Genomic DNA, 23,255 nt, shown 5'->3' on the forward strand with positions numbered 1-23,255 from the left:
TCTATCAATCAACTTTGCTTCTCCAGTGCGCCAAATCATTGTTGATTCAGCAGCAACAAGCAAATAAATTGATCGATAAGGGTTATGTTGTGGTCTATCATATATACTCTCTTACAAACTCACTATATGAATTGGGAATCGATTGAAGAACCCAGTCAAATAGCCAGCTTCTTACAGACAACAAATCCCAACATTCTTAACCTGTCAACATGCAGCTTCATCTCTAAGACGTGTGCACACACTGACTTTCCTTCTTCATGTTTACTTGCCAAAAGGGATTGAGTGAGCTTGAACTTTTCAAGCCTTTGAACTTGTGGGTCAGGGAGAATAATAAGAGGAGGTGGAAGAAATGAAGCATGATCTCTTGTTCCTCGATCGAATTGTGGAATATCATCCTCATGTGGAAAGCTTGTTCCAAGGGATTTGGGAACACCATAGTTGTCATAATTTGACATCTACAAAATGGGAGAAAATTCAAGTTAGTTGATTGATTGAGTCCTTAATAAAACACCCAAATGAGATATTAAGGCTAGGACCCAACACAATTTTCTACAATTTGGAAGAGGGATGCCGTAATCCAAATTGCAGAACATTTGAAGGTAAGTGAATGACGATTCACTGATTTTCCACCATGAAAAATGAAAAAGAGATTAAGTTTTAAATGTATTGAAAACTCCTAGATCCTTTGAGATTCATTGAACTTTTCAATGGCATGTTTAAATCTTGATGTGCCCCTCAATTTGTGACTGGGATGCCGAGGATCACAAAATAAGGTGTGAATAACCACACAAATATACATGGTGCCCCCAATGTTACAGTTACCTATTCGATGTGCCGGTTATGAAAACCCGAAATTTTCATTCGTACAAACTCTAAAGTGAATCACTTCAGTTAAAGGTCAATTACCTTTCTAATAATTGTTACCAATTTAAAAGTCCGTTTGAGTATTTTTAATAATTATTCTCGAAACGAACGGGTATAAAGGAATTAAATTCTAGAACATAGGGGTAACAATGGAACAATCAACGCCTTGGATTAGTGTTCATGGCCAAACTAAGTGAGTTTGGACCGTGAACTCCCTTAGGGTCGAAAACTCATTGGCTTAAATGGGAGTTTACTCCCCAAACTCTCTATTTCCAACTTCCACCCTCAAGTTTACTCCCCATTCTCTCTCAACTATCATCTCGTCTTTCACCCGATCTCCCGAAAATGTAAGTGTTTCTCAACTTGATTTGTTGTTATAACATAACACCTAGTGTTTATACATCATTTCATCCATTCATTTTTGTATTTTTCTTAGATCTTCAAAACACCAAGAACACTAAGAACACACACTAGTGTTCTTGGACCTTAAACACCAAATCAAGCTTCTATCTTGTAAGTACACTTGCCCTAGATTCTTGTATGCTTAATATGCACTTGATAACACTTGAAAATCATCAAATAACAAAAGAAAAAAGGAGTTTACGGCCAATGATGTTCTTGTGCCGTAAACCCCTTTTAAAGTGGTAAAATGGACATTAGTCCCTTCCTAAGCCTTGGATGCCAACCTTGAACCTTCCTAGAAGTGTTTAAAACCTTAAACAACAATCAAAACATGTCCCTAAGAGATTTTACAGCCGTGAACACGTAAGAATATGGTCATTTGGCCGCAAACTCCACAAGGTGGTCTTATTATGCCCCTAATGCTTTCCTAAGGCTTAGACTTGATCATTTGATGCCCAATCATGACTTGTAAGACCTCAAAACACAATTTGGCATTTAGTAACATGAGTTTACGGCCATAAACTCATGGGGAAATGGTCATGGGCCATAAACTCCATAAAGGGGTGGTTCATGGGCCATAAACTCCATTGACATGCCATACAACCCTTGGATGCAACCCTGTGGTACCTATAGCACTTGAATCAAAGTGTTTCCATGACCTAGGGTGTCTTAACTTGATTAATTAGTTATTAATTGACTAATTAGATACATATATGCTTATTATATGATAACTAGGACCATTTTGTGTGTTCAAGTCCTCACTTGACACCTAGCACCTTGTCCGACACTTCCGAACAAACCACTCATTACAGGTGAGTTCATACCCCTTAATTAACCTTTGAAATGCTTTTAAATGTTTTAAATACTTTATGGGGGGAATACAAGTTGAACCATTTTAGTTATTAGATCAATCACATGTGATTAATAACTAACATGCAAATGGATTTTTCATGCTTTAAACTGTTTTACCAAATAGATGACTTAAAATTGTTTATCAAACCATTTTACATGTCAAACTCTTTATCAAATTCAATTTTGTATACTAAACCTTTACTTTACAAATTTTAAAATTATATATTGTTAAAACCATGTCTATTACATATATAGTTATATAAATAAGGTTTGAAGGACTTAGGAGAGATAACCCACTTTACTTCCTGTCCTTGTTTGGTTGTGGTCTTAAAGTAACCGGTTGTTTGTCCGAGTGTCATTGAATCCATACTTATATATTATGTATATATGTATAGATATAAAGAATTTTATCTCAGTTCAGTACATTCAGTCATTCAACAAGTTTACTAATAAACTATAATCGGTATAGTTTAGAGTTATACTACTTACTACTTCTAGTTCAATGAAGCATACAAGAGTCAGTTCATTCATGAGTCATTACTTATTACTATGAGAACATATACAACTATAATAGAATGAGAACATATACAACTATACTAGAATGAGAACATATATAATGATACTATGATGAGTAACAATACATTACATATACAAGAATATGTTAACATAAATGTGATCCACTGTATCGGAGCATGCCTTCATTGTCATGGCCCAAGTTGTAGCCAGAATCTCCTGGAGGGAGAGCGTGAGTTTGCGTATAGATCTATACTGGATTGACTATCCTACACCTTGCTGCTAGCTACAGCCGGACCTGCAGGTCTGCGGGTGCCAAACGTCATACCTTTTTACGACTTACAATGTCTTTTCCGTCGATAGTATGGTACAATTAATCATATAATACATTGATATAAACCCGGTTTAAGGTAGTTAGTACAGCAGTAGTTCCTATAATACAACACTACAATACTACATTAATTTACCCTTTACATTTATTTGGTGATCATTTCACTTGAACATTAATGTACAAACTATATTTTGATAATGATAGTTACACTTGGGAAACTTACACACTTTTACAAGAAACAAACATACAGAACAGTTGTGCCTTGGTAGAAGGCTACATTTAGTAGAAAATATAGGATTTTCTAGGAGTTACAAACTTTTACAAACACTTACAAACATTCACATACTTTTACTATGAACGTTTACAAACTCGTACTTCAAACAACGGTTCAAACATTTTCATACAAACATAGACACTAAATACTTATGAACTCACCAGCTTTAATGTTGATAAACTTTTTTAAAATAACTTGCATTCTTAGGTCATCAGTAAACAGGTACCGATGCCAGCTTTTGAGAAGATGGAGCACATTCAAGACTCATCTTACATTTTGCTTAATGTTTTGGTGTCATATATACTACAGAACACACTTGTATTAAAATTATATATTTAATGCAATGGATGATGTTGTTTACTTGTTTACTATTATACTGTGTTGTGATACTGTACATCACGTCCTTGTTTCCGTCGTTCTCGGTTTTGGGGTGTGACACCGATTAACCACACACGCTCCATCAAACTATGACAAACATCGAGTCACCCTTTGCCACCTTTGCTTAGAGCCCATTTAGTGTGCCAGTTAACCACACACGTCCTTCACCCCAGAACGTTTCCGTCGTTCTCGGTTTTGGGGTGTGACACCGATTAACCACACACGCTCCATCAAACTATGACAAACATCGAGTCACCCTTTGCCACCTTTGCTTAGAGCCCATTTAGTGTGCCAGTTAACCACACACGCTCCACTAACGTCTTCGCAAGGGTGCAAAGTGTAATTTCATGGAATTGCATCAAATTCACTTTTGCTTAAAGTAACTAAGATTGGGAATTTTGTAAAACATTTAGTTACTTCATAATTCATTATACTTTTAATGGAAAGGGTTTGCCCTATCCTACCCATTCGGCTAACGACCCTCCACCAATTAAGGAAGCGGTGGGTGAGAACGGACACCTATTAAACGGCCATTTTATAGGCCATAACCTTATACCCCCTTATAGATCGGCTTCGTGAATGAGGCCTACTAACGGTAAGACTAGCATTTAAGTTACACATATATAATATTAGAATTTTTATTTTATATATAGTATAAGGGTGTATTTTACACTTTTAAAATACTAGGTTGTCTAATTTAATAAATTACACTTTTAATTTAATTAAATGTAAACCATATCCCTATGGATTTGTTAACTCTCCTTTAATTATACACTTAATTAATTTAATAAAACCACAAGGGTGTAATTTGAACATTTCAAAACTTAGGGTTTTAGAATTTAATGTTTCAAAATTAAACTTTTTAATCAAAATTTTAAATTTCAAAACTTGAGGGTATGTTCTGAACTTTTTTCAAAATATTAGGGTTTGAAATTTAAATATTTCAAAATTAAACTTTTATTCAAAAATTTGAATTCCAAAACTTGAGGACAAGTTTTGAAACCTTTCAAAACTATCTAGATCAAAATACAAATAAAGCAATTAAACAATTAATTGGTGATTTTCTAGTTTTGAACTAATCCAATTTCATGAAAGATAATTGACCAAATAATTTAAATAATTTAACATTTATCAAATAAGGTAACAAGTATCTAATTAGATGACCAAGATCTTTTATTTTGACAAAGATAATCATAAGGAATCAATAAAATTTGTATTTTATTAATTTGAAACAATTATGGCAATTATTGTAAGTCTAAATAGGCAAAAAATCTGAAAATCCGTCTGTCTGACAGCCAGATTCGCCGAGTCACCATATGGACTCGACGAGTCCACATTGGGACTAGACGAGTTTGCCAGGCAAATGGCCAAAAACTCGACTTTGCAATCAAGAATGAAACACTAAGCATCAATACAATAGAAACCAATCAAGGCTCTGATATCACTGATGAGTTTTATGAAAAAGAACATCCTATGTGCTCATACAAACCCTAATGCTTGGATCTAGGTTTCTCCATTGAATATGCAATAATCATCCAAAGCCATCAACCCTAGATCTAGCATATGTATATCGAAATTAACATGTAAGAATAGATCTAGATGAATACCTCTTATAGAATGGTTTGAATCTTGTGTCCTTGGAGCTTTAAGTCACAAATGTCACTCCTCTAATGGTTTCCAAGATGATGATATTGGAAAGATGAGAGGAGCACCAAAACCATCCAAGATCTCTACCAGAAGACGTAGCCACATTTTTAGGATCCTTAGGGGTCTATTTATACTTGTGTAGGTTGCTTAGGTTTCAGGAGAAACCTTAATTCTCTGCTTAGGCCTTAAGCAACCCATGGAATCTTTCTAGAAGGCCCTTGGACGAAAATCATATGGGCTTCCCATAGATTTCGTCAAACTGCCTTCCCTTTAGGAATCCATAGCCCACAATGCAATTATATTATAATTACAATATTAGTCCCCAAGTCTAATTAATCTCTTTTAGGCACAAAATTAATTTCTTAATTAATTCTTGTCCAATATTAATTAAACTCTATGATTTCTCTATTAATATATTATTCATATAATATATTAATAAACCATAATTAACCTGTTTCTTCATAAATCATCCTATATAGTTGTTTTGATGAAGACAACCCAAAAAGACCATGCACAACCGGGTCAAATACTTACCAAATATAATTACGGGCTTAGACACTAATCCAACACGGACTACATTTAGAAACAACTTAGCGCAAACTATGTTTAATTCTCGGATTACTACACGTTGATCAATTTTTTTGTTATGTTTATGATTTACTATGAATGAATTTTTGCTACCTTTGTTATTTTCAATAATAAAGTTTTATTTATTTTTATAGGTTATATTTCTTATATATATATATATATATATATATATATATATATATATATATATATATATATATATATATATATATATATATTGTTGGCTATTTTTGTATTGCACACATTTCATTTATTTTTTATGTTTATAACAATAGGTGTGATGGGAAAAAAAACAAAAACTATCGCAACTGGACTATTATTGAAGATGCCAAGCTTGTGGACGCATTGGTAAATATGGTGAACATGTGAGGATTTAAAGCCGATAATGATTTTAAATCCACTCGTTACGTAACAACTAAACCAACTGTTTTGGATTCTTATTTACTGGTACAATATTAAAAGTTTTATATATTTTATGACTTTTAACTGGTTATATTATATTTTTATGTGTTAATGTTTTATGATACACAATAGGCTCATAAAGAGGCACGAAAATGGAGAAATAAGATTTTCCTCATTATGAGAATTTATGTATCATTTTTGAAAATGATAGAGCTCAAGGAAATAAAACCAATGATTTTGTTAAAATAGAAGAAGATGCGAATAATGAAAAACAATCTAAATAAGAAGAAGACGGTTTTGAAGAACAAACCATAGAAATTGAAGAATCTCTAAAAGTTGGCTCCAAAAAAAAGAAAAAGTAGAGTTTACGTTGTTATTAAGGGAATAACTATTGCGGGTAATATCATTGGAGAAAAACTTGAAAAAACAGCAAATAACATGAATCAAGCAATACTAGGAGAAACAGAAGTACAAAAAAAAGTTTCAATGGTGATTCTTGAAATTTCAAAAATGAATACTTTGGATAAGTACAAAGTAAGTAGGAAAATAATATGTTATCCGAAGACCATATTAAGCTTTTGGAATTTGGAAGGAGGAAGACCAGGAGGATTTTGTGAGGTTAAAGTTAAAAGATTGATATGATTATGAACTAGGTATTTAGACAACATTTTACGTAGTTTGTGGTTAACTTTTTAATTTAATATTGAGAATAATGAATGACTTCGCTGCTTTATATTATTATATATAATCATTTTATTTCAATTAAAAAAATATATTTATTATTTGTAGGTGTTCAACAAAATACATGTTACTTATTTTTTTAACTTATATTTTGTAGAATAGTTCAATAAAAGATGTTGTAATTAAATAAAACTTTCTTATTTATTAACAAAATATAAAGGGTATTTTTGTCATATTATAAAAATTATTTTCTAATTCCCTTGTAAAATCAGCAAACCAAACAAAAAACATATTTCATTCTTTGTCCTCCAAACACATTTCAATTTTTAATACATTTAGATTCAAATTCCTTTAGATTCCAATTCTTTTGACTGAATTCATTCATTAAAAAAAAAATTCTACTAAACAAACACCCCTAAAAAAAGAACATTACAGATAATTAAAAAAGACGTGAAATCCACCCGATTCATCCGTAAAATATCTAATAATAGAGAATCTATTGCCTATTGGCATCATATTTATATCGAATGAAACAAGTGTTGCATTGTTGTGAGCAAATATTAATGGCGTTTGACTTTCTTTTATAAACCGCATAGGGTTACGGTTGATTATGTTATGGGGTGGCATTATGTGATCTTAACAAAGTCAATATTAACGTTCAACATGTCCATATGTCTAACCTTTTTAGAGTTTATCTTTTATACTAATTAGATCGCCACTTACTTTATAGTTTTCTTATCAACAATATATCAAAAAAGTACTTTCTTATCAACAATATATCAAAAAAGTACAATATTCATTAAAAAAAATTCCAGCAAAACTTTTAGTATTATTAAAATTATTTATACTATGTTATAGAATCTTAATCTTTGTTTCAGTTTTTTAATGGCAAATCGCCTCAAAGTTGAAATTGTAGAATTCGAATTTTGATGAACTTTATTTGAGAATGTTCCAAACAAATGATCACTATTATACCTTCTTGATAGTGATTTTATGTGTTTCAATTTCAATACAGAAAATGTTATTTATAACTAGAATCAAGAATACATATTATAAAGATTCATTGGTTTGAAGGTGGATTCCACTACCGGTTATAACCACATATGGTATGAATTATCAAATCAGTCACTTTGGATCAGCTTATAACACATATGGTATGAATTATCGAATCGCTCACTTTGGATCAGATAACACTGTGAATGTCAATCCGAACATGGAATCCAATCACATAAAGGCTAAAGGTTCAAGATATGTACACTTCTTACACCCAAGTTGATTGTAATTGACACTTAAGGTTATAATAAAATTAATAATATTCAAATAATATATTTACTTTAATAATCATTTTTTTGTTGCATTGTTTTGACAAAGGAAAAAAACTATCTTCGACCTTAAATTTTGAGAAATCTAAAGTCCCAAACATTACAATATCGTTTATTAATCAAGTTTAGGTGCACACAAAACACATTTTTTAAGTCATTATCATTCATCACAATTCACATATATTTTGTAATAAATGAGGGAAGACAAAGGGGGGCAAAAAGAAAAAAGGTGTCCAAATCGAAACGAACATACACATGCCCCATTTAACCCAAGGAAGGCCCCAAACCCAAATCCAATTTCATCACTCCACTTCGTATAAAATACTGTAGAGGAGAAGACATTGCCAATTGCCAACAACATCTTCACATCTACAAAAATTTACAAAACCCTTGATCGATCCTTCATTGCAATCGTTGCATCTACTGCCATTCTACATTCAATTCGGATGGAATCGGCATAAATACCCCAATATCTCTTGTTTTGAGTGGAAAATTTTTGTGTGTTTTCTGTGATTTTTGACGATTGGGATCTTACCTGAGATGTGGAGATCTCGGCGGAAATTTAGCCGTGATAATGATAGCATTGATGGTTCACTCCGTAGATCGTCTTCAAATCTCAACTTCATTCATCGATCCTTCAAAGACGTTGAGAAGCTGTTCGCTGATGATGGTAGTAATGGTTTTAACAAAACCCTAGATCAATGCTCAACCACCGCCAATGCCACCGCCACAGCTAGAAGACTCTCGATCTTCCACCGAGTTCACCTCGCAACTAAATTTGCGCGCGCTTTCTCCACTAGACAGATCACGAATCCGGAGAAATCTCCACCGGAATCAAATACTACGCCGTCGGAGGTAAAATTGGGCAAATCTGACCGCGTGATTTCCATTCCAGGAGCGGAAAAGCGAGTGGTGGTATACATGACGAGCCTCCGTGTGGTCCGGCCGACATTCGAGGCTTGCCGCACCGTTCAATCGATCTTACGAGGGTTCCGTGTCTCGATTGACGAGCGTGATTTGTCGATGGACTCCCGGTTCCTCGACGAATTACAGAACATAATGGCGGAAGGCGGTGAGGACGAGTTTGAAAAAACCAAACTAACCCTACCTAGGGTTTTCATCGGCGGTAGGTATGTCGGAGGTGCCGAGGAGGTGAGGCAGCTGCATGAGACCGGCGAGCTAAAGAAGTTCGTGGAGGGCTTGCCGGCGGTTACTCCCGGTGTATGCGAGTTTTGCGGCGACTTCAGATTTATCCTCTGCGACGAGTGCAGCGGAAGCCACAAGTGCTACACAGATAAAGGTGGCTTTAGGAGTTGTACTTTGTGCAATGAGAATGGTTTGATCAGGTGCACATCTTGTTTGGGTCGTTAGATCATGAAATGATCCATTTATTATATTATTAGATCATATCAACATAGATTAGTGAGAGGGTTTATTTTATTAATGACCAGTAGAGAGACCTAATTGAAAAAAGTTAGTGGGATTTATTATAGTTTGTTACTTTGCTTCACAATTTTGTATTTTTCTAAATATATTTTTAGGGTTTCTGTTTTAGAGTTTACCAAACGGTCGTTGTATAAATGTTTACCGGTAATAATCGTATCTTTTGCTAAACTATTGGATTATATTTTATTTGTAGATTCATCACAAACTCATAACTTGTTACAAAAATACGTATTAAAAATCATGAAAATTATACTGAAGCTGTTAAAAAAAATTCATGAATTTATTTAATTTTGAGACATATTTCTATTATATCCATTACCACGTGTCATAACATTATAATAAAAGTAAAAAATAAAAACCCTTTCATTACAAGCATAAAAAGGATATTAAGAGCGTTAGTTCTTACAATATAACACATTTTTATACAATCTTGATTGAGGTAAAATAATTCAAAGGAGACAAATGTCATCTGTAAATCATCCTGCTCCCACTTTACAATAATGTATGAAACATGGGAATTCACCTAAACTCTGATATTTATGGATCCAACAAATTTCTACATAACTAGTCTCTATGAATTAACCAAAAGTCCCACCTAACCTTTTTATATATATTAACCAGATTTTTCACGTAACTTCGTGTTATAATAGTATAAACATATTAAACGAAAACATTATTCATAACAGAGCTATACCGAGTCATTTGCTTTTATGTGTAACTTAAAAAGCTTAATTTTTTTGGCCCCCAAAATGTCTTTTGGTTGGTCTAAGATTGCCCCTAGATTTAATCGAGCTTCAACCTCCAATAATGAGCTGAGACCCTAGGCTATGTGTAATGAAGAATGGTTTATTGACCAAAGAAATAATGGAACGAAAACATTAATGGAAAGAAAGTAAAATTCTTATACAAGTTTCTCCTATTTCATTTAAAAAAAATTGATGATATGAGATTGTGTATGTACTAATCATATTTGATAATCATTTCTATTAATGAAATATTTGCTCCCCGTTGAATATTCTTATTTTAGAGTTATTAATAGTCAATGAATTGTGTATGCTAGCTATGAGTTAATATGAAGTTAGGTTGGATTTTTTAGAATGTTGGACCATTTTACCCCTTCTATAGGTGTGGATGGTGGATGAATATGTTTACTACACCTAACAAAAAACTAGTACTATAAACTTTTCTTTAGACCTCTTCGAAATCCCCGCTAAACACACCTCATCCGATGAAGGATTGAATGCGGTATGAAAAGATGTCTAATATCACGAGGGCATGTGTTTGGTTGCATGAAAAAGATATTAAAAAGCTTGGTGAACATGTAAGGGGTTATTATTAACATATATAGAGGTCTCGCAGAAAATGGAAGATAAGAAGAATTGGATAGACGAGAAGATATGCAAAGGCGATGAATTAATCAACGAGGAAGTAAAAGCCACAAAACTATGGACGCGTAATAAAAAACCCAAGTTACTAAACTAACTTCATTTCTACGCGACATTGAGAGTGATATATGCCTAAAATAGAAATGTGTCGATTGATATACTTTCAAAAACATAGAACAAAAAGTAAGAGGCTATTTAATTTCTCAAAAAAAAAAAAATCACAAAAGTATAAGTTACAAAACGGAATATGTCTAAATGGGATGTGTTCTCCAAGCTAATTGTGCAATCGATTATAAATATGGTCTACAATAATCGGAGGTGAACACTTAATGGTCACAAATCAAATTAATGTTCATATTTCGAGAAGAAAACAAACAAAACTCCACATTCCCTCACATATATGTGAGCCTGGTGTGATGCCTCCGTGGCATGCACACATGTCATTTTAAAACACTTGGGGATATAATCGCTGCATACCTTAATGCAATAAATATAATATCTCTAACACTCCATGGTAATGAGTAAGACTTCTCTTCTTCATCTGGATTTATCGGGACTTCATCAACATGGAATGGTTTGTTTGTCGTCCCATACACCCTTACATTATTGATAGGATCCTCAACACGGATCCTTCTTGGGGCCAAGGGGGGCCATGGCCCCTATGATTTAATACTTACTTATACCTTTATATTTATAATATATGTAATATGTAATTTAGTTGTTAACAAAAATCCATTTGAGGCCTCTCCGTTTGGATAGACTTAGTGATAATATCTATAAATGTGCGATTTAGTTAAAAAGAAATCATCAAAAGATTAATTAACTAAGAAATTAAGCAATCCATTAACAGAATCTCTGGTAGAAAGTCAAAAACAATCTTCTTTCATAGGAAACAAAATATTTTAGAAAACTACATAACTCTATAAAATACCAAAACACTAATCTAATTTACAATATTTTCAACTCAATCTTTGATAAAATATTAGCCACCAAAAAAAGTATATTTGTTGTTGGAAAAAATCTCATAAAATCTCATCGAAAGTAAAACAACCCTATTGGATCGATCATTTCCTTCGCCGATGCCACACTGCATGTCTATACACTATGTGCTCTCTTTATGTCGTCTCTATTGGTTCCTGAGTGCTTAACTCTTAGCACTTCCACTGTATGCTCTCCATATGTCTCTAAGGTGTTGCTTCATCTATATCTCCTTCGGCTCGCTTCATCCCTTTAGTGTCCTCGCTTGGTAATTCTTTGAATACTTTAACTTTTAACGTTATCCTTTCTTTTAGCTAGGTAATAAAGTCGCACAGGAAAAAGTAAGAAAATAAAACACAGTGCCCAATGCAACCTAGGAACTTGTTAATATAATTAAAAAATGGGTCGGCTAAAAAGATACCACATTTTATCATAGAGACACCCTAGTTAATTTTTTAAATATTTTTATTGGTTGAAATTGCATTGTTTTCCGAAAAAGATGATTATGAGTAGTTGATTAAAGGTTTACTTTTTATAAAAATAATAATAGGGTGTCTAAGGGGTGTCTTATTAGTAGCATCCTTAAAAAACATAATTAAAACAATGACAAATGATTCAATACTAAAGGTTGTGATCAGTTTTAAATAGTATTAAGGATTTGTTATTTATATTTTTTATATTCACTAATTCACATAAATATTTAAATGATCTCTACTATAATGTTATTGGTGTGAATATATAAGAAATCCATCATCTAATAATTTATAATTACTACTTCTTTGTTCTTTTGTTGACAAGTATAAATGATATTACAATCAACTTATGTTAATTAGGTTGTTAGTTGCTAAAATGTGATCACCAACTCTTTTTCACACTATTTTTTAGATCTTTATTTATACGTATAATATGTTAAAGAATGTGTCGTATTAAAAATAAGGATTCATAATATTAATAGTTAATACAAATTCGTTTATATGGATTTGATTTGAGATTTTGATTCCGACCCCCTGGTGAGTTTCGCCCATGGCGCATATATGCATGAACGTGGGAAGTGCATTTCTTCGTCAAGAAAACTGGTATGTGTGCACCTTTTTTTTTTTTGGAAAAATAACTCTTGAGGGTAATTAACTGTTGCGTTTGTTCTCATTTGGTTCCTTTTTTTTTTTACTCAATATACCATCAAACTTGTTGTTTGTGTTCACCATAAGCTTTTTACCGGCTTTTGACCTGTGATAGTCGGTCAAAGGGTTATGGTGAACACAAACAACAAGTTCGATGACATATTGAGTACAAAAAAAATAGGAAAGAGACCAAATGAGAACAAATGAGAAAAAAATGCAACAGTTGGTTACCCTCTTGATTCATTTTCCTTTTACTAATTTACAACAAATTTCACGTCATCTCCTTCAGATATTAATGACTTTATGAGATTCGTTCTTGCTTCTCTTCAAAACTTAACCCGCGAAAGAACATTATTCATACATGTACAAATTTGTAATGCACTTGAATATTTATTAGGGGAATATTGGCTAAGCAGGTGCATTTCATTACTACATTTACATTTCCAATCAAATGATTTATCGTATCATGGATTCTAGACAAGTCTACAAACGAGTGGAATCACAAGTGCTGTGATTTTTAAGTTTACTTAGCTTTAAGATCGAATTAATGGGATAATATACAACATCAATATGTACAAAATCATACAGCTTTTACAGACACATCAATATAATATTGTTGGGTTATGAGTAAAACAATAATCCTATGGTGCACATGCAAACCCTAATACTTTAGATCTAGGTTTTTCTAATTGTATATTCAATAATCATCAAAGCTTGTAAACCCTAAATCTTGCATACCAAAATCGAAATCAACAAAAATAAACATGTAATAATGTTACCTTTCAATTAAAGCTTGAAGATCCTTGACTTTGAGAGCTTAGTATCACGAATGTAATATCTCTAATCGATCACAAACACTAAAACCAATTGGAGAATGTTAGAGAGAGAGGAGGAGGGATATTTTCGGCTCTAGGGATCCTTCTAGGATTTCTGGTAGCCGAAAATTGGATGCCAATAGGTTCAATATATTAGTGAGGAATTAGGGTTTCAGTCAAATACCTAATCCGGTTGCTTAACCCCTATAAAAACCTTCCAGAACCCTAGCCTTGGACGAAATCCTTATGGGTTCCCATAAGATTTCGTCTACCTCTCACCCAAGAGGTCCTCATCCCATTATGCAATTATCTCATAATTACAATATCAGTCCCTTTAATTCAATTAACCTCTTTTGAACATAAAATTAATTCTAAATTAATTCTTGACCAATGTTAATTAAATAATATGATTTCTCCTTTAAGATATTATTCGCATTATATATTAATAAATCATATTTATCCTCTTTCTTAATTATTCATCCAATCAATTTGCTTTGGTGAAGGCAACCCAAAAGGACCATGCTATAATCGGGTCAAGTAAATACCAAATATAATTATAGGCTTAGACACATAATCCAACAAATATACCTTGAGGTAAACGTTTATGCTGATAAATATATCTCTCATACACAATCATATCCTTTTGCAGAGAGGTGTTGGCAGCTAATCACAGTAAGCATAACATAGACCTTGTTTTAATGAAGTTACCTCTGTGAAACGCTCTTCATATACGTTATGGCCAAAGAAGGTTGCAGTCTTTGATAATTTTGCAACTTTCATTTTATTGATCTTTTCGAGAAAAATGACTCGGTATGGTAACCAACTATTGAGTTTGTTCTCATCTGGTCACTTTTTTTTTGTACTCAATTGTAACGACCCAAAATTTAAGACCAAAAAATTTCTTTTAATAAATCATTACTTAAAGTAAAGTCATCATCCCAAAACATAATATGAGTATAAGTTTTCAAAACACATATTCATTATCAGAGTAAACATTCCCAGACTGTCTAATCTATGGTGTGTGCTATGCGATCATTCGAGCTCTTCCCTCCGCTACCGGAAGTACCTGAAACCAAAACTGAAAATCGTAAGCACGAAGCTTAGTGAGTTCCCTACCCTACCACATACCATGCATAACCACATATTGCACATACTGGGCCACGCCCGCTATCTTGGGCCTTGCCCCCTACCTCGGGCCTCGCCCGATACAACGGCCCCGCCGCTCCAGGCCCCGCCTGGCTTCGAGCCCCGCTCGGATACAGATCTGTTTTACTTAGGCCTCGCCTGTCACAGGGCCTTGCCCACCAAAAATAATAACACATAAACATTTCACAACACATAACTAAACACATGCAACTGGTTCTGTCCTAAGGCCTCGCCTATCCTGGGCCTCGCCCATGTCCTGCTATTGATGAGTCATGGAACCCCGTCCACCCTCCTAATGATAGTGAGGTACGGGCCTAGACCACTCTCACTCCTATTCTAGTTTGGGCCTCGCCCCTATTCTGCTACTAATAAGATATGGAACCGCATCCACACTCTGCTATTGGTGAGATACGGGACCTCGCCCACACTCACCTCCCTACCAGGTACCTACATGTATCACACAGACAACAAGTATAAACTATCATATAAACAATTCTTTGGGCACCCACCCGTTATTACTGGACCTCGTCCTGAAAATCATACTAGCATACTGTGCCTAGGGCTAACCCCCTGGTCTTCTACTCATAACTACATGGGTCGGCATTGTGGCCTTAGACCCATTCACAACAAAGGGAAACTCACTTGCACTGGATGAACTTGCTGATGATCTCACTAGCTGCTGCCCGACAACTCCCGGAACTCCTGCTCCTCCTTGCTCCTCGAACTATCAATATCAATGCAACACTGAATCTAACTGTCCCCCGAAAGACAACCAAGTCAACCCTGGTCCAAGTCAAAGTCCTGGTCAAGTTCAACCTTCCAGGTCAACCCTACTCGCCGAGTCACCCTACTGACTCGCCGAGTTCATAATGTTCAGATTCCTTCCATTCGCGACTCGACTCGCCGAGTCAGTCCATGACTCGCCGAGTCTACCGATTTCTGAGTCCAGACCTGTCCAACTCACTGAGTCTCCACCCGACTCACTGATTCGAGTCTCAACTCGAAGGGTTTGGGGTTTCGCGACCTGACTCGCCGAGTCCAAGAACAGACTCGCCGAGTACAAGGCAATCTTCATACGACTCGACGAGTTGTTCATCCCACTCGTCGAGTTTCTCCACAACTTCATGCTACTCGCCGAGTCCACTCAAAGGACTCGCCGAGTCCCTTCAGATCTCCTTACATGCAGAGGACATTTGAGTCATGCATGAACTCCAAACTGTAGATCCACCCTTCCCAAGCCTTTTCCCCACGTAAAGTTGCAAACTTTACGTGTAGAGAAGGAGATCTAGGCAAAATATGCTATAAACTAGGGCTTAAGGCAAAAAGGCTCCATGATCCACTCAAGGGCTGATACTTTACGGAATTCTAGACCAAAATAAGCATGGATCTGAGGTAGCAACCTCAGGTCTGAACCTCTAGCTCAAAGGTTACTCTTAAGCCAAGAATGCCCAAAACACACACAAAGATCTAGGTGCAAATGAGGGGAGATAGTAGCTTGTTACCTCCAAGATGAACACCACTGAAGTAGATCTCAGATCTACACCTCCTCCTTGAAGCAACCTACTTGCCCTTCAAGTTCCTTTCCCCAAAGTTCCTTCCTCCAAGCTTTAACTCTCAAAATGATGGAAGCTCTCACGAAATCAAGGGTGCACTGGCTCTCTAGGGTGATATGGGGGCTGAGGGAGGGACATAATACCCTTTAAATAGGATACAACTCCCGTGATTAGGGTTTTCCTCGTTCAGACCAGACTCGCCGAGTCACCTTGGCCGACTCGCCTAGTCGTTCGCTTACTCCTTGACCCGGATCCCACTCGGACTCGCCGAGTCTACCCTTAAATTAGGGCTTTTCTTTCCTTTCTTGGCCTTCGAAACTTTGGGTGTTACATCAATATACCATCGAACTTGTTGTTTGTGTTCACCATAACCCTTTGACCGACTATCACAGGTCAAAAGTCAGTCAAAAGGGTTATGGTGAACACAAACAACAAGTTTGATGATATATCGAGTACAAAAAAAATTAAAAGGACCAACTGAAAACAAGTGCAACGGTTAGTTAGCCTCAAAAGTCATTTCCCCTTTTTTTTGCGAATGCATTCTATATGATCGACTTAATGCCCTAAGTCGCTTTTTTTTAAGAAAAAATCTCTCACGAAAAAGTTCGCAGAGTTTGCGGAAAAATATGAGTTCGCAAAAGATTCTAACCATATACATATACATATATATATATATATATATATATATATATATATATATATATATATATATATATATATTCTTTTAGCTTTATTTTATTATTTGATTTGATTTTTAATAATATTAATTTTAATTGTTCCACTCTAATTTCAAAGATGATCACTCACAAAAACACTTTCAATTGCATTCATTGTATTTTGGGACATGATTTCCATGTCCAAAATGTGTTTTAATCATGCTCTTTAAAATTTGGACGTAGGTTCTCATTTCAGACTAGGCGTGAGCAAATCCAAACTATGTTGCTTAGGAACAGAATATATGATTAGGTTTGGTTTTCGATTCCTCCATATCCATAAATTCGTTTCTCGGTTTTTTGGTTTTGGTTCGGTTCTTTGTGATTCCAAACCCTAACAACTAGGAATTGGCAAAATACTTGTTGGAACCGAATCGAAACAGAGCCAGAACTAAATATATAATTTGTTTCCGTTGATCATATCCACATTTTAGACAAAATTTGCACCATGTTTGGCCATGCGGTATGGTTCCTTTTTCATGCGTAGGAATCCTATTTAGATCTTATGTGGAGGAGATGTTAACTAATGAAAACCGCCCCTAATAGCTGTAGTGGTGGTGTGGATTGAAGCTAGTCACGAGTTCTTACACCTAATAAAAACATTTCTCTCTATCTCTTTCTTCTGTTTCTCTCCTTATCTCTCTTGTTCACGAGTGAAACCATCCCCAAACAATAGTATATGTGTTGCGATGATTTATGATGATGATGTGGAATCATTTTTCACCCGTAAATAATGTAACATCCCAAAATCACTGTAAATTTTTTCATTTGAAAATACAGCCCAGAACATCATTGTTTACAAACCATTGTTTCAAAAGTAGAAATCATAAAATAGAGTATCGCAGAAAATCATATCAAATCAAATCAAGGAAGATGTGCCCGATCACGCCCTTACAGTGTCCCGATCATCTAGAGTACATGAAACATAAACTAAAACCATAAGCCCAACATTTAATGAGATTCCTCAAGATACCACACACAATACATAAATAGACATATACAATGTATGTTGGGCCCACAACCTCTTGGTTAGATTGCCACAACACTAGGTCCACAACCTTCTAGTTGGATTACCCTGAACCACAACCTCCCGGTTGGATTGTCCTGGCCCACAATCTCCCGATTGGATTGCCTCAGTCTGTTTTTCTACCGCACAAAGCAGTGGCCTCAACCCACTGAACACACACACACACACACACACACACATATATATATATATATATATATATATATATATATATATATATATATATACAAATAAATATCTAACACAGTTAATCATACAAATCTAACAGATCACTATAGCATATCAATATCCTTCAAACCAGGATACCTAATCTATCGGGACGATATTGGTACCTTCGACCCCCAAGTATAATGAGGAAGAACTCACCTCACAATTAGACGAGAATAGGAAAAATTCACAACGCCATGAACGACTCCAAAAACTGGCTCAACGATCACATAACCAATACCAAGGACATAATCTTAATTAACAGCTCAAAATACCCAAAATACCCCTAGGTCAAAACTTTGGTCAAAGGTCAAAGTCAACGAGTCAACTCAACTGAGTTCGCGAGGACTACTCAGCTTGTACGTTGGGCGTACACAATCCTCGACTGGGATTGAGTCGTTGACCCCGTACGCACGACATATGCACTAGAGTCCCTTTTCCTTAATAAGAGCTTAATGCATTAAGCTCTTACGTTCTAATTATAGATCCAAAGCCAAATTACCACTAAGAGCCATAAAGTTTCCAACTTTATTACTTTGCATGTCCATTAAGTGCTTAATACCAATAATTCTAACTTCTTAATCCCTAAAGACATTATAGAGCATGCATGGGGAAGAACTAAGCATCAAGATCTCATTTTTATGACTTAAGACTCCTAAATGGATTTGAAAGGACAACTTATTTGGTTAAGAGCATGGCATGCTCAAGAATCACCAAGGTTGGGACCAAAAATGCCTAAATGAAGGAATAAATAGATCTATAAGAAAAGATGATCAAGCTAGGAGCTTTTTATCTTCTCGAGGTTGCTAGCAAGGTAGGAATCCTAGATCCAAAGTCCTTCCACCACTTTCCTTTTCTTCAAGAATACTACCGAAACACACAAATGAGCTCGATGTGCACTCCCCATGATTAGGGTTAGCTAGAGGGACGATTTTTAGATGGAGGCTGATTAGGGTGAATATCTTGGGGCCATAAAGGAGATTATATAGGGTGCAAACCCTCAAAATTAGGGTTTTCATCTGAACAACATACACGCCCTGTGCATACTGAGTACGCCAGTGTATGCGTGCAAACCCGCGTTCCTCATGCATGAGTACGCCATGCATACACCCCAAGTACGCACGACATACAAACCAGGAATGCAAATTTAATGAGTTAAGGGTTAGAAATAAACATTCTCGGAATGGGTGTTACAAATAAGATGTGAACGTACCTCATAGTTTTACTACTTAACATACATAATCATGACTAATGAAGTCTAACTACTGAAAAGTGAAAACACGTAATGATTACCAATTTGAAACATAAACTATATTCATTTCAGACAAGTTCTTTTGATTTCGAACAATGATTTTTATTTCAAACTAACAATTTTCAGTTTTAAACTTGATAAAATGTAACAAAGATGTACAAACAAGTAAGAACATACTCAATGCATCTAAATCTCTTCAAACATCCGAATAGATGCCACTTTGATTTAAGAGAGTCCAAAATGTTATTACGAGCAACAATTCAGATTTTGTCAAAGAGGAGAAGCATTAAAAAATTGGGTATCCATGGAATCTCCGATTCGATAAAACTATTTGAAATAGATTGTTAATTTTGTACAATATATAAAAATTGATTAGTTTATGTGATCTTTTATTTAACAAATGTCAAATCTGTGAATATCCTAATATAAAACCAATAAGAGTGATGGGGTGTAATCCATTCCAAATTGGACCGGTCAAAATTCCATTTAGTAGATTAAGCACATGTGAGAGGTCCATGTGCCTCTTCATATTTATATTTTATATTTTCTGGTTGGAAGCAAAGATATATAAACGTTGACGGTCTTATCGTAAAATTTAGGCAACGTTAAATTTACTTTTAGTTATTAAAAAAAAAAAGTGTTATTAAAGTTAATGTTAGTGAGTAATGTTATAAATGTAAAAAAAATAAATAAAGGAGTATGTTACCTAAAATACGTTAAATTAATAATAACCAAATATTTTATTTGACTATATATTTAAATCATAAGAGCTTAAAATACATTTAACTTATAGTCAGTGACGAATCTAAAACCAAAATCTACGTGGTTCCTTATATAAATAAATTTGAAAAAAGCATGAAATATATATTTTTGACAAAAATAAGGTAGTTCTTTATGTGTTTTTATGTATAATTCTTCTATTAAAAAAGAAAAAAGGTAGATCCTAGGACCCACCTTATGTATGAGTGGTTACGCTCCTGCTTACAGTCTTACGCATAATTAACATAAAGTTGTCAACTTTTAAATACTGATAGTAACAACTAACTATCCAGTTAAAAAAATCTTTAAATTTCAATTTCTTTGTAAAATAAGTATTAAAAATTATATCTAATTGATAATGTTACCATATTTAAAGTTATTTTCTATATAACTTTACAGTTAATTCAAAAAGAAAAACATTGCAAATTAATGGAAAAAAAATATATACAAAGTAGTAATTTTTACTAAAATGAGTTAAAATTTTAAAACCAACTATAAATTAAAATTAATGGTGTTGTCATAACTTTCCTAAGTGGCAACGTTGGACAAACTTTGTGTATTGTTCCTTCCAATTGAATATTTTGTAGGTTGATGCACGTGGTGGTTGATGGTGGGGTTAATTTATGGCATATTTCTGTATTAAGATTAATATTTTTTTTTTCATGGCTAATCCGAAATATCTGATCTTTAACGAGACTAATCGCATAGACTGATCTTTAACGAGACTAATCGCATAGAGCATGAAGACAAATTCCGACATATCACATAATTGGATAACTTGATAAAATCATCAGAACATTCATAATGATGAGTATAATAGGAGACTTGAATGAGATGACAAGTCCATGTATCATTCAATGGATGAAACTCAGTCATTGTGAGATACCACCTTGACATTCAATAGATTTAGAGTTCAATGACCATTGAACTCTTCAATGAGAAAAATGGAAGTTTTAATTCTTAAATATTTAGTATAAATTACATTTTGTATCATTCTATTGAACTTTGTAGAATGATGATGTGACAATCCATTAAACTCTATAGAGTTCAATGCATTGTGGATACCTTAAACAATATTGATGGTTAATGAAGTGGAATAGTATTCTTTTTAATAGTAACTACAAAAATATATAATGTAATATAACTTATGTTCACAATTCCAAAATGCTAGATATATGATCAATCGTTTTAACATAGTCATTAATTTAAGAATGAATACAAAAATGTTGGTTAACCTAACTAAAACTACCATACGCATTTTCAAGTTGATGAATAACATTATATTATATTATCCATTACATCCCATTAGGACCCTTGATGATACTCACCCCCTTAAAACATCCTAAACTAGAAATTATGATGCGTGCACAAGAAAGCAGTAAACATTGGCGCTACTAGAAAGAATATGGTGGAGAACAACCCATGTTAAAGTCTTAACGAGAAAACCACCACATTATACGTCCCAAACTTTTTTTCCCCTAACCACATAAATAATCCACGTGGTTTTTCAGATTTACGTATTTCATCTCCGACTTTTTTATTTTATTTTATTTTTATTGTTGATGCAGATGGTCAGGCCCGGTTTAGGGCAAGGGCAAAGTGGGCATTGAAACAGGGCCCTAGTTTTTAGGGACCCATTTTTTAAGAGTATATTCAATTTTAGTTTGATCCAAATGTAAAGCAGTCGAGAATCACATACGGGTGAAGGCACAACAAGCAAGCATCATCACAACAGTCAGTAGAAGGTTTTAACGATCACGTTAAAAAAATGATTAGGCATCAACGACAGCAACTCAGGGACGACTCACTGACACAACAAGGGCCAATTGAGGGTACTCCACTCCTAATCAAGTAATGCTCTAATTCGATTATCTCAAAATTATGTCAATTTGTATCAAAGAAGTTCAAGTCAATTTTGACTCACAAATGGAATCCATATTTGATTTGTTAAATTGTAATCTTCAGTTAGTGGCTCAATGGATCTGTGCTCTAATTCGATTATAAGAAGAATCAAATAAATGGAATAAATGTCAACTAATACCTGATGAATAGAATAAGAGATTATTAGTTTATCAAATTCACTGAAATCAGTTAAATACTTTATCCTTGTTAGTCTAAAATAAAGGTTAATGAATGAATAATGTTATTTTGATAAGTGATCACTAGAAATCTTAAATCATAATGTTATGAATGAATAATGACTCAAAATCAAAGTTAATGTATGGTCTGTGTTAGTTAAGGACTGAAAATCTGAAACAAAATGTTATTCTGAAATATGATTCAATCAGATTATAGAATTTTGAATGAATGAATAATGATTCTAAAATATATTATTAAAAACAGCAATTATTAAATCTGATTCAATCAGATTATAGAATTTTGAATGAATGAATAATGATTCTAAAATATATTATTAAAAACAGCAATTATGTTACTTGTATAAACTTTATCTTCGTTTTTAAAAAAAATTAGTTTATAATTTAATTCGTTACACGTTAACGCCTAAGGGATTTTTTTTTTCTGGTTTGTCCCGGACATTTGAATCCTCTGGACCGGCCTTGCAGATGCGTGCTTGGTCACTGATTATGTAAAATATCTT

General features: G+C 34.1%; 1 protein-coding gene across 1 annotated transcript; it reads left to right on the plus strand.

Moving 5' to 3' along the window:
- The first annotated feature begins 8,508 nt into the window (after positions 1-8,508).
- Positions 8,509-9,868, plus strand: LOC145018593 (uncharacterized protein At5g39865-like). The gene has a single exon (XM_078976471.1). The coding sequence runs from the start codon at positions 8,795-8,797 to the stop codon at positions 9,623-9,625; it is 831 nt and encodes a 276-aa protein (XP_078832597.1). The 5' UTR covers positions 8,509-8,794; the 3' UTR covers positions 9,626-9,868.
- The last annotated feature ends 13,387 nt before the right edge of the window (positions 9,869-23,255 follow it).

Source organism: Lactuca saligna, chromosome 9 (assembly GCF_052625555.1).
Source record: "Lactuca saligna cultivar CGN05327 chromosome 9, ASM5262555v1, whole genome shotgun sequence".
In the NCBI taxonomy this organism is placed as follows: domain Eukaryota; kingdom Viridiplantae; phylum Streptophyta; class Magnoliopsida; order Asterales; family Asteraceae; genus Lactuca; species Lactuca saligna.

Excerpts from the sequence above, each read along its gene's own strand:
- LOC145018593 (XM_078976471.1), top strand. The coding sequence starts at position 8,795 with ATGTGGAGATCTCGGCGGAAATTTAGCCGTGATAATGATAGCATTGAT.